This window comes from Anguilla anguilla, chromosome 4, assembly GCF_013347855.1.
Source record: "Anguilla anguilla isolate fAngAng1 chromosome 4, fAngAng1.pri, whole genome shotgun sequence".
In the NCBI taxonomy this organism is placed as follows: domain Eukaryota; kingdom Metazoa; phylum Chordata; class Actinopteri; order Anguilliformes; family Anguillidae; genus Anguilla; species Anguilla anguilla.
Window position 1 is genome coordinate 21,197,840 of NC_049204.1, and position 12,342 is coordinate 21,210,181.

At 54.8% G+C, this 12,342-nt stretch overlaps 1 protein-coding gene across 11 annotated transcripts in view; it reads right to left on the minus strand.

Moving 5' to 3' along the window:
* nfia (nuclear factor I/A) overlaps positions 1–12,342 on the minus strand; it is a 190,078-nt gene that overhangs the window by 13,524 nt on the left and 164,212 nt on the right. For 9 of the 11 annotated variants that reach the window (XM_035416199.1, XM_035416205.1, XM_035416201.1 and 6 more), the window contains 3 exons: positions 7,130–7,308; positions 5,825–5,990; positions 5,305–5,396 (listed from right to left, as the gene is read on the minus strand). In XM_035416199.1, the coding sequence (XP_035272090.1) occupies positions 5,305–5,396; positions 5,825–5,990; positions 7,130–7,308 (437 nt within the window). The remainder of the gene's footprint in view (positions 1–5,304; positions 5,397–5,824; positions 5,991–7,129; positions 7,309–12,342) is intronic. The other 2 variants (XM_035416200.1, XM_035416210.1) reach the window with 1 other exon arrangement.

The following is a 12,342-nucleotide window of genomic DNA, read 5'->3' on the forward strand; positions in this document are numbered from 1 at the left end:
CAGGAGAAGGGAGTGTCGGGCTGTGCGTCCCCGCCTCCCCCCCTCTGCACCAGTGTACGTACTGTACACCGCGGTCTCGTCCCCACACACGCCTGCTCCCCCCTCATCAGCTTTACTGTCCTCTTCCAAAGCCTTCAAGGTGAAACTGCCTTTAAATGATAGGGGGGGGGGGGTGTCCGTGTCAGTGTGTGTGTGTGTGTGTGCGCGTGTGAGAGAGAGAGAGACACCCCCACACACAGACACACACACACACACGCGTGCGCGCACTGCAGGGGGATCTTTGGCTGTTTCTTTAACTCCCTGTCAATGGAACAAGTAATCTCATCACGTGGAGAAGTGCTGACTCAGGGCTCCTCTAAAGTGCCTGCAGATGAGTGTCATCTCAGAGGAATTCAGCCTCATGTAATGCAAACCAGCCTCGCCCGGAGAGCCCCGCTTATAAAACCCATCTCCCCACCGCCAAGCCGCCATTTACTGCTCCCGCTGGGGCGGGGAGACATTTACTACATTATTTATTTATATTTCAAATCAGCCAGCCATCGGCAGCACCCCCCCTCCCCCCGCCGCCGACACACTGATGAGGCTGACCTGTGGTAATAATAAAATAACAGTCACGATAATACTGCAAAGGCTAATAATAATACATCACACTAATCAGCCTTAAACTGACATTAGTCAGAAACTTCAGACAGCGCCCTGTCGCTGCGATAACTTGTGGTTTGCTTCGGGGAGGGGGACGCACTGCAACCATCGTGGGTTTCGAAACAGGAAGAAACCATGAAATTAATGTCAGATCATTAATAAAAGTAACTCGGTATAAGCAATGCCCCCTGCTGGTGAGTAGCGGGAAAGCAGCTCCTCAGCGCAGGAGATGGAATACACAACAGGCAACACTTTCGCTCCGGAGCGAAACACCATTTTATCTCTCAAAAGGCTTCGTGAAAGTAACCACTCAAATGTATTACAGAAAAAAAAACATAAATCAGGGGTCGAAATGATCCTTAACAACAGCCAATACTGTCTGTGTTAAGCCCTTAAGCCCGGTTAATAAAGGAACAGTGATGATTATTAGCAGATCTGCGGCCGCCGCTCCAGCACGCGTCGTAACTAACGTTTAAAACGCGCCGCGGAGCGCACACTTAACCGGGAGCGGACTGACACCGCGCGCAGAGTCAATTACAGACGCTTATCTGCCCTCCCTGTTAGCTTTTATGGCGGGAATAAAAGCGCCGAGTGGCGGAGACCTGCTCCCCATCGCCGCCGCCCGATTTACTGCCTGTGTGAGTCACGCGCCGCAGTGGGGCGAGCGGGCCGCCGCTCCCGCTATCGCCGCTCCCGCTATCGCCGCTCCCGCTATCGCCGCTCCCCGTCCGCCCGGCTGCTCCCCGTCCGCTCGGCTGCTCCGGGACCCCGTGCGCTACGGCTATGACCGCGCGGCAGCTAACCGGACAAAAGACGCGGCCTCAGCAGATTCCGGCTACGCCAGGACCGTGTGTGGGAACAACTTCTGCACGTCTGTACTTTACTGATGCCCCCCCCACCCCCACACTGCATGAGAGCTGAGAGCGCGCAGAAATAATGCGACCTGAAATCATTTCACAGCCTTCTTTAAGTATTAATTGGATTATGAAAGGCGTTATTGATTTTTTTTTTTTAGGGGGAAAGGAGGGCTTCAGCAGTTTGCCGAACTGGTTGGAGGGCACTGTCTGGGCTGGAGTGCGCAGTTACCATGAGACTCTGCGGCGTCTGAGTGTGCTGGAATGCCTTTGTTGGATTAAAGGAGGGGGGGCGGAGGGGGGGGCAGCCTGTCTGGAGCGGGGTGTCTGGGAGAACCCCCCCCCCCCCCCCCCCCCCCCCCCGCCCGTGGGCAGGGAGTAGCGGGCCCTCTGTGTGGTGCCAGCCTCTGTTTCAGGGGGCAACCGGCAGCGTCTCCCATGGCAGCTGGAACGGTTTGACCCCCGGGCTCTGTGCCACCCACCCACCGCCCCTCTTTTATGCCCGGGGCTCCACCAACCCATTTAACTCCCCCCCCCCCTCGCCCAGCCGCCCCTCAATCAGCACTGCCACGCCGCGACTCCGCTTCTGTTACCGGGGAGAGAGCGGCAGGAATGTTTACTGTTACAGTCCCGTCTCTCTCTCTCTCTCTCTCTCACTCTCTCTGTGTCCCTCGCTCCCTCTCTCCTCTCCCCCCGCTGCTGGCCCCCGTGGGGTAACTTTTGTCCCGGGATCTCTGGGGAGGTTTCGAGCGGTTAGAAAGCAGAGTGGCACTGAGAGGGTCAGACTCTTTTATGCGCTGATCTCCGTCTGTGCGTCTGCGCTGTTCCTGTCGGGCTTTAATATGGCCGGAGCACAAGCTCTTACACTGGGCACGACACCAAGCCCAAGTCTCTGCCTCCTACTGCCCCTCTGAACAACACCAAGCCCAAGTCTCTGCCTCCTACTGCCCCTCTGAACTGACCCTGGCATGACCCGCCATCACTAACCCACCACACCCCCGACCTAAAGGAGAGGCTCAGCACAACCTGACAACCTATGAGGCTACCCCCCCCCCCCCCGCCCATTTCCCCACCCGACCCTCCCCGTTCCGGAGATGAGGAGAGTAGATGAACGGGTGGGCGGAGCTCGGTGTCAGTCAGCGAAGACGGGCGGGTGGGAGGCGGGGCCTGAGCGAGCCTGAAGGGGAGATCGATGGTGCAAACGCAACGCCCCAGGGGCAGGGTGGGGTGGGGGGGGGGCTAGCGACCGCTCGGGGGGGGGGGGGGGTTGGGGGTTCTGCCGCCGGGCTAATTAATAATGCAGAGAGCGTCAGATCAGAGCCGGCGAGTGAACAGGGCAGGATCCACAGCCTGGGACAAAGGGCGTAGCGTGGCGTCAGCCACCTGAGAGGGGCGGCCGGGGGGGGGGGGGGCGCGATAAATAAATAAATGCAAACAGTAAATAATAACAGCCGCTCCCCCCCCCCCCCCCGGCCCAAAGCGGCTCTGACAGGCACCTGCCTCATTCTTCTCGGGGAGGCCTGTCCTGCGGCCTGTGACAGGGTCGATAAATCGACGCGGGGCTCGCGGCGGGCGGCGGACGCGCGGGGCTCACACCCCGCCTCCCTCCCGGCCAGCGTCCATAAAGCATCGCAGACAAATGGAGCTGCGCAGACAACACATCTCCGCCTGAGTCACACCCTCTGCGCTGCCTGTCCCTCTCCCTCCCTCCCTCCCTCCCTCCCTCTCTCCCCTCCGCTCTTTCCCTTCACCTCTCCTTCCCTCTTTCGGCTTCTCCAGCCCCCCCCCGCCCGGCAGGCAGAGCCTCTTCCGGCGTTCCCGGCTTCCCGCCGTAGGCTGCGGTCGACCGGCTCGCTAACAGGCGATTTTCCGTTTTAGCGCTGCGGCTTTGTATCGTCCCAAAATTACCCTAAAAATTCATTTTCCCCCCGACTCCGAACGCCACTGCCGTCCCTGATGGCCAGCCCGCCCTGGCCCATCTGCAGTCAGTCAGGGATTATTTCACTGCGAGACCTTCGCTCGGCTGCAACGCCGGTCGGCCTGATAAACACAGGGCCTCCGCACGGCTTCCCGAAAAGCGGCTTCTGCGCGGGTGAAAGCGAGGGCAGAAAGCGGGCACGACGGGGGGAGAAGGGAAGGGGAACACAGCCATTTCTGATCTGTCCGCTGGGCCTGCAATGAATGAAGGCGCCCTGGGAGCGAGCCTGGTGGCCTCCCAGAAGCACAGGCGTGTTGGATTAGGGCAGCGCCTTCCACAAGCACTTCCAGCTCTTCAGAGGAGGCACGTCCTTCAGCTGGCACACAGGGAGGGAGGCAGGCCTGGCGCTCAGCTAGCCGGCTGCGCGCTGTAAAAACTGTCTCAACAAGTGTTTTACTCCAGCAGTGAGACTTCTCTCAAGTAGCTGCTGGTGTCACTTAGCTTGTTTTAAGTTACCGTTTGCTTGACAGTGAAATTTTAAAAAGTTAAATTTTCTTACCCCATTGGCAAATCCTGTCTCACCTCATTGCCAATATTTTTTGCCTTATTTAGCAAAAAAGTAACAGAAACGAGATTTTAAGTCTGAATATGAGACTAAAATACTTGTTGAGATTACTTTTTTTTTTAGTTTTTTTGCAGTGTGGTCCATAGCGCACACACAGACACACACAGACAGACAGACAGACAGACAGACAGACACACACACACACACACACACAGACAGACAGACACATGCACATCAGCACACAGACACACACACACACACACCGCTCTGTTAGGGAAGCAGAGACATTAGCCACCGAGCCCCCAGCGCACTGTGGGTACTCATACATCCTTTGCGTGTGTTTATTGCACTATTACTCATTTATTACACGTTCCTCATCAGGCTAACTGATGGCTGGGCTTCGCTGTGCATGTCAATAGGAGCGAGCTGTACTTCCTGCCACTTCGCCTAGCAGAACAAAGCAGAACAGACCATGGCAGCAGCACTGAAGAGTTCTGTAGAATAACAACATCTCGCTACAAAGCTATACAGTTCTCACACTACAAAAACAAAGTCTTATTAAGTATTTATCTTAAACAATTGCGTCTTATATTTAGTCCGAAAATCTCAACAGGTAATTTTGTCTTTGTATTTAGACCTAAAATCTTATTTCTGTAACTTTTTTGCTGAATCGGACAGAAAGGCTGGCAATGAGGTGGGACAGTTTGACTCATTTCCAGATTTGTCGCTGGGGTAAGACAACCTCACTCGACAGGCGCGTATTTCCCACTCGAGAGAGAGAAAAGATTTAAAGTCCCATCACGAGACTGAAACACTTGGGACTTTTTTTTGCTAGCAGCGCACGGTGCAGCACGCGTGTGTGAGCAGCACCGCAGAGGCGGTCAGCAGAACGGGAGGGGCCTCCGGGCGCTCCCGCGTCCCTTCCCATGAGCACCTGCAGGCCGGAGAGTGATGGGCGAGCGTGGCCTCCCCCCGCACGGCGCTCGCTGGCCGACATGCGTCGCAGCGCGCTTCCCGAGCGCCTGGCGCGGGAGATAAATCAGGGAGGGGTCAGTGAACGGGGGGGGCGGGCCGCGGGGGGCGGGGGGGAGCAGGCACTTCTCCCGCAGCCTCTCAGGCCAGGCTGATTATGGCGCTCGTAAATCAGACCCTTAGCGCGGCTCGCGCATTCCAAACCTAAAAGGAGAGGGAGGCGAAACCCGACCCCGGCCCCGGCCCTGGGCCCGGTGCCCGCCGGGCATCTCGCTCGCGGGGGCGGGGCACGGGGGGAGAGGTGCGTCTGGGTGTGAGTGGCGGCGGCGGCGGCGAGGTGGGGGGGCACTCACCTGAGGCTGCTGAGGGATATTTACAAAGCTGGGGTCTCGGGGGCCCACACTGACGAAGCGCTGCGCCGGGGATGTGCTGGGCGTGGAGTAGGCTGGGGGGGGGAGAGACAGACGCAGGGGGTCAGTCCCACACGCTCATTATCCACAGCTGAGAGCAGACGCAGCGCACGCGCGCTGTGGGAGAGGGTCAGAAGCACCTGAGGCTCTGAGCAGCCCTGCAGAGCGGGCGTAATGGCTGCTCTTTAAGGCCCGGGCAGCCTCCCCGCTCATCACAGGTCACTGCAGAGCGCAAACGCTCTCGCTCGCGTTATAAACTCTCACACGCAGACGCCAGACCGGCAGTCCTGCAGGCCGCTTGTTTCAGGGCCACTTAACCTGTTAGCAGTGACATTACTCAGACATACAGCCCGCGGTGCAGACTCCCCGCTGGTGGGGTGAGTGTTAAGGGGTGCTGTACTGAGCCGGCTCTGGAGGACTGCAGCAGCCCCTCTCTCTGTCTCTGTGCTCACGGGGTACTCACTTGGCGAGGTGGGGGAGTTGCCCCCTCCCTCCGTGGAGGTGGAGGGCGGTTTGGAGTCTGACACGGGCAGGGGCACGGGTCGCGCCATGGGCGGGGGCGGCGGAGGGGGCAGCATGGGCGTGGGGAGGAACGGGTTGTGCACCTTTCCTTGACTGCTCCCATTGGGCTGTGTGCAGAGAGAGAGAGAAGGAGAGAGAGAGAAAGATAGGGGGAGAGATAAGGAACAGGAATAGAGGGGGGAGAGAGAATGAGAGATAGAGAAAAAGAGACAGAGAAAGAAAGAGGTGCAAGAGAGAGAGAGGGATAGAGAGAGAAAGAAGACATGAAAAAGAGATGAAGAGAAGGATAGAGAAAGAGAGAGAGAGGAGGGGAGAGGGAGAGAAAAAAGAGAGAGAGAGAGAGGGAGAGAAAAAAAAAGAGAGAGGGGAAGCACAAAATGAGCATCTGACACGCCCGCTCCACGGTGCCTGTGGCCCGGGGCTGCCCCAGAGCTACACCTGCCTTCCCAGCGAGCACAGTCACACCCTCCGAGCCCCCGCTGCACCAGCGGAGAAGTTTGCAGCAGACGTTAGAGCGCCTGTGAGAAGCGGCTCAGCAATTTCCCTCCTCCTGGTCATAAAGAATTCTGCTGCTGTGCGCAGTTTGCCGTTCATAATCTATTACCAAAACAGCACGCTCCCTCTAAACTGTCAAGGCCACACCAATGGCTGGGCACAACAGGGCAATGTCTACTCTCCCCTCTCTGATATATTAGCTTTTAACAACGGCTGGATGTCAGAAGACTCTGTGTGTGTGTGTGTGTGTGTGTGTGTGTGTGTGTGTGTGTGTGTGTGTATGTGTGCCCGAGTGTGTGTGTGTGTGTGTGTGTGTGTGTGTATTTGAGTGTGTGTGTGTGCGTACGCGTGTGTGTGTATTTGAGTGTGTGTGTGTGCGTGTGCAGACAGGTAAAAAAGATACAGATTCAGATTAAATGAGCAAATGAATAGTGCGGATTAAGAAACTCTGCTCGGTATCGATTCAGCGTCTAGACACAAATATATCAGCTATCTGACTGCAGACATCGAGCGGGAACCCGTGAGCTCTCCCCTCCACCCCCCACTGCAGAGCCCCGCGCGGCTAACGGCTACACGCGCATACACCGCGCGCCGTCGTGTGCGTGCGTGAAGGGAGGGCAGGGAACGAGGGAGGCGGCGGGAAAGAATGCAGGGGAGAGCGGACAGGGTAAAGAGAGAGGGAGGCTGATCGGGGGGGGGTGTCGGGGGAAGAGAGGAGAGAAAGGGGGTTACGTAAAACGCTCCTTCTTACATTAAGGAACCCCACCTGTCCAGCCTGCTGACCACTGTCAGGGCAGACAAGTTGGACAAACTCCTTGAGGGTCTCCTGGGGGTGGTACCGGATGGCGGGGTGGGAGAAGTAGGAGCCGGGCTGCTGGATGATGGGCGACGTCGGGAAATGGAGACTTGACGGCGTGGCGTGTGGACTCGCTGGAAGAGAGAGAGAGAGAGAGAGAGGGGAAGGTCAGCAGGTGAGGGGGTGGGGGTGAGGGGGCAGGGCAGGTGGTGGTGGTGGTGGGGTGGGGGGTGGGGGTGCAGGAGGGAGAGGAGAGGAACACAGAGGCATCCGGGAACATGTGTGATGCACACTGGAGCAAAGACACAACACGAGGGGCCACATGCAGAGTGGAACATTCTTATGGACCACTGACACAAAAACTACAACGCAAATGCACGACACACACACACACACACACCTTCACCACTCACTACACAGCGGAAAGGTGGACGTGAATGCTGTGATATGAGTTCATAATGACAGGCCTGCCTTGCACAGACAGACAAAACCTGTTCTGCTGACAGGGTTCCCACAATGCACCTCGGCAGGAGGCGGGGCTTCCAAAGTCAAACTGTGATGTCACAAAGCAGAACCACAAACTCCCTGTTGCACAGGACTGCCTGAGCCTTATCCTCTCCACACAGAGCAGACGCAACACAGGGTCACTGATGAAACGGCACAGCAAAATATTTTATTGCAATCATTTTTTTTTTTTTTTGGAAATACCAGATATGAAATGATAAAGAGAAAGTCCAGCTTGGGATAATGAATAGATAGCGCAGATCTGTGCCTTGCTGCCATCGTTTTTGCACCCCGGATTGACAGTCTTTTAATGGATTGAGGCTTATCAAGTATTTAATTGTAACCGGCAGGATCTAATTACGCTGCTCTTAATAGAGGTAATATTCGGTTATTGGTTATTAGTATAATGCCCAGGACGCGAGGCACGGGGTCTTTAAGCTGTGATGTATTACAGCGCAGTTAATAAGACTCCGCACTCCCATTTCCAATATCAGCGCTGGGCTCTCTTTCAGGGAGATGGTAAGCTGATACTACATAAACATTGTTAAAGCCACAGCTCCCTGCTGCAGTAATTCACTTAACTTTGCTGTGATTTATGGCTCTGTCAATAGAGGGTGACTGGAAACTCTGGACTCTATGGATGCTATGTAGGCATAGTATTTACAGTAATAATAGAATGGATGGCTTTTTCTGCCCTTCCTCCTTTCTTCCCTCCTTCCCTCTCTTTTCATGTCCTGCCTTTTGTGCCGAGTGGAGTCAGGAATGTGAACTTTAGAGCGCGAGAGGGAAAGAGAAAGGCAGGAGTGAGACACGGGGGAGGGGAGAGTAGCCCCCCCCCCTCCCTCTGCCCCAAACGCGCTGACCCCTCCCCCTCTCCCCCTCCCCGCCGGCCCGAAGCCTCCAGACTCTTTTATCGAATTAGCCCGCCGCGCTGAGGGCTCTGCCGCAGGAGGCAGCCGCGGAGCCGAGCTGACCCCCGCCGCGACACGCCCATTATTGCCGCCCCCCCCCCCCCCCCCCCCCCCCCCCCCACCCCCCCCCCGCCCGGCCCCGCCCCACCCTGGGCCGCCCCGCCCCGTTTCCTCTCTCTTCTGCTGGCGGAATCCAGAACTCCATCTGATAACGCAGGATCCATCTGAATCCTCACCACAGACAGCAGCAGCGGGGCTGCTGGGTAAACCAAGGGCGCCCGAGTGACTAATATATATCGCTCGGGCAGACACAGCATCACCACAATGCAGTCTGAGGAAGCACTAAGGCAGGAGCGCTTTCCAAACTTCCACTGAAACTTTCCACCAATAAGAATCAGCCCCTGGACTTGGCCTGAGCTCAGCAGCTCAGGTTTACCCCATGTGTGGATGGAGAGGGACATATGGTGAGGTTTTACTGGGGCACTACTGTAGTGCACACAAAATATGCCATCCCATGATCCTCTGGATCATATGGGGTCATGTACCTCGCTAACAGGCATCCGGCACCTCTGATATTACAGTCCTGCCTATTCCTGTCCGGGTTTATGAGTCATATTCCAGGACCCACTTTGTCTCTGGCCACTGACCAGCTCTCTTCCTGAGGAAACAGCCCTCGCAATAGCACTTCCTGTGTCAATTATGCAAATGGCTGCAGTCAAACAGAATGTCTAAAATCATTCTTTTTCATGACTAAATCTAAGTGTTTCGGAACGACTGCCAATTACTTAAATAGCCCTGCTTACACGTCATGTATTCATTTATATAATGATGTATATTTGTACTGAAAAAACCCCAAGTAAACAATTTCTCACCATATTACAGGCGGTAGCTTGAAACATAGGACTCCTATAAAGCTTCCCTATGGAAACATGGAAAGGCCTTCATTCTAACATGGAATGTATGTGGAATAAATGCTATACAAGAGGATCACGGGCAACTGACCTGGACCATTTAAGAATGAAAGTGAAGTAAAACACAGGGAAACCATGGTAACAAAACCAATGCCGACTTGAGAAATACATGTGGATCATTTAATTTCAGAACCCCAAAAACATGCCAACAGACAAACGTTCTGATTGGACAGAGGTTGTGATTGGAGTTTTGAGCACAAAGCCATCAGAGACAGAAGCGACAGGGTACACTGGATTCACACCATTGGTGGGACAGGGGCTCTACTGTAGGCAATCACGAAAGGACAGCGAGCATTCTGTCGGAACTACAGATGAGTTCTGTCTGATTTTGAGAAAAAGTTTAGGCTAATTCAGAACTCAAAAGGAAGCCTCCTCCATAATCTCTGTGTTAGGGCGGCTGCACTTCCAGCAGAGCGTGTGCTAGTGCAGGTCTACGACGCGAGTGTCGTACTGCAGCATCAGGACCTACTCCGTATCGCAGCGCCACCAGCCTCCGATCCACGGCTAACCCGCCGCAGCGGCAGCGGCATCGGTTCTCCTCGCCTGGCCCAAACCCTCTGCAGAAAAGGAGGGCTGCTCGACGGGGCGGGCGGCGGGCTCGCCACTCGCAGACCGCTCTAACGGGGGGGGGGCTCGCCGTCGTGACTCCGGCGCATAATCACGGGCCGCTGCATGAAGGCGAGCGGCGGGCGGGCGGCGGGCGGGGGGGGGAGGCGGGTCTCGGCCGCGGCGCTCCCGGTGGGTGGCCCCCGCGGTTAATCTGGGGGGAGCCGGCCCGGCGTATCTGGGACGGCAGATATGTAAATGATAATGACGCGCTGAAAGGGAGGCAGGGTCAGACAGCTGCCTTTGTCAGGGGCCCGCGTGAGGGCCCGGCGTGAGGGGCCCGCGCCCCACATGAAAGGCGCGGGATTAGTTCCACTTTGCAAATCGCGTTGCTTTGCTGATTTCTTTCTCCTTCTTCCCCCCTCCACCCTTCGCTGCCAACTTTCCTTGAAGAAGATATACAATCCGACGGCGGATTATAAAAGTTAAAAAAATTACACCGGGGAGATAAAACCCTCCTCTGGGTTTCTGAGATGTTGGACATCAACAGGTACTCTCCGTGTTGTCTGAGTCAGACAGCGAGCTGGAAAGATAAGGTATTCTGCAATAATTATTTGAACTGTCAGACAGGAGAAATTCCACTGAAATCCAGTGAGCATAACAGCTCTCTTTATTCATTCAGCTACTTTTACAGCCCCCCCCCCCCCCCTCGCAACACCTACCACCCAAAGCTCACCCGGGGCAGAGAGCCTGCCCAACGAGAACTCAGAAGGGCTGGAAATCAGGCAGTTCACCCAAACAGAGATGCCATCCTGCACCGCGTTTTAAGATTAGTGCACGGCCTCATTTTTGCTTTTATGTAAGTGTGAAATACGCAATCTAAAATCTGACAGCGACACCACTTACAGGCCCTACCTAATCCTGCTCGCTTTGCCCAGCCAGAGGGGCTTAACTTTTTAGGCCAAAATATCACTGGATAGCAAGTCTAATCTTCCAAATATTCACTTTTTTCAGATTTTTTTTCATTGCTTTTTTTGCACCAGATGGAAGGAATTAATGAAACTGTGGCATGTCAAGAGAGAGAGATTCATTTTGAGAGTGAGCACGAGAGTGAGACTCTTTCCCAACTCATGGCCCAAATTTCCACAGCTTTGAGCAGGATCAACTACCTCAAAGTCAATCAAATCAATTTTATTCATGATGGATATCTTGGAACTTTCCATAGCCTAATGTGTAATTATCTGCATTGGTGTCATAAACATGATGTGTCCTGGAACTAAAAAGGAAGATGGCAGAAAGCCTTTCTTAGTTGCTGACTGACATCACAAATATTTTGCAAAGTTGGCCAAACTTTGCCCAACCAGCTTCTGCACAGACTTATTGTTATCAACCAATGATAAAGCCTTAATATTGTATTCAAACTCTAATTCAACATTACATTCATTTAGCAGACGCTTTTATCCAAAGCGACGTACAAAAAAGTGCATTTTCATGATCGTAGACAACTGCTGAACACGGGTTCAGTAAGGTACAATTACTTATTTTGTACAGCTATTTCTAGCCGAGAACAATGAACACTATCCTGGTCTAACATCTGCAAAGCCAAACTAGGCAGAAGAATAAGCTACAGTATTAGGATGAATACAATTCAATTAAGCTTGATTTTGACAAGGGTACAGTTACACTGCCAAAGCGTATACTGACATAATGAACAGATATTTTTATGTATTCCCTCACTGTATAGTGCTGCCTTTAAATTGTAATTAATACCCTTGAATGGAGTGAACAGCCTCAAAATGGCAAACAAGAGACCACCTGCATTCCCCATGCTGAAACCCTTTTTAAACGTAACGTGTGGATAATTTCACATTGAGAATGCCATTATGCTTTCTCCCCAGCGCCAGAAGGAACGGACAACTCGAGGCAAGCCTCCTCCCGGCGACCCCCAGATCAGGAAGAGGGGGCTCAGGAACGGCGCCTGTCGAACGCCGACGCAACGACAAGATGGAAGAGAAACCGGGGAGACGGGACGAAAGCAGCCCAGCACGCAGAGAGCGGCTCCACCTGCCGCCTCACCCTCACACGTACCCCTCCTTCCCCCGGAGCGCACTGAGCCCAGCGCGCGCGTGCGCCCGCGTGTTCTGGCGCTCGCTGGGGCGGACTGCGCGGCTCTACAGAGATCAAAGGACAGGCGGGCGCGGCGTCTCCCCCTGACAGCACCGGTCCGGCCGGCGGG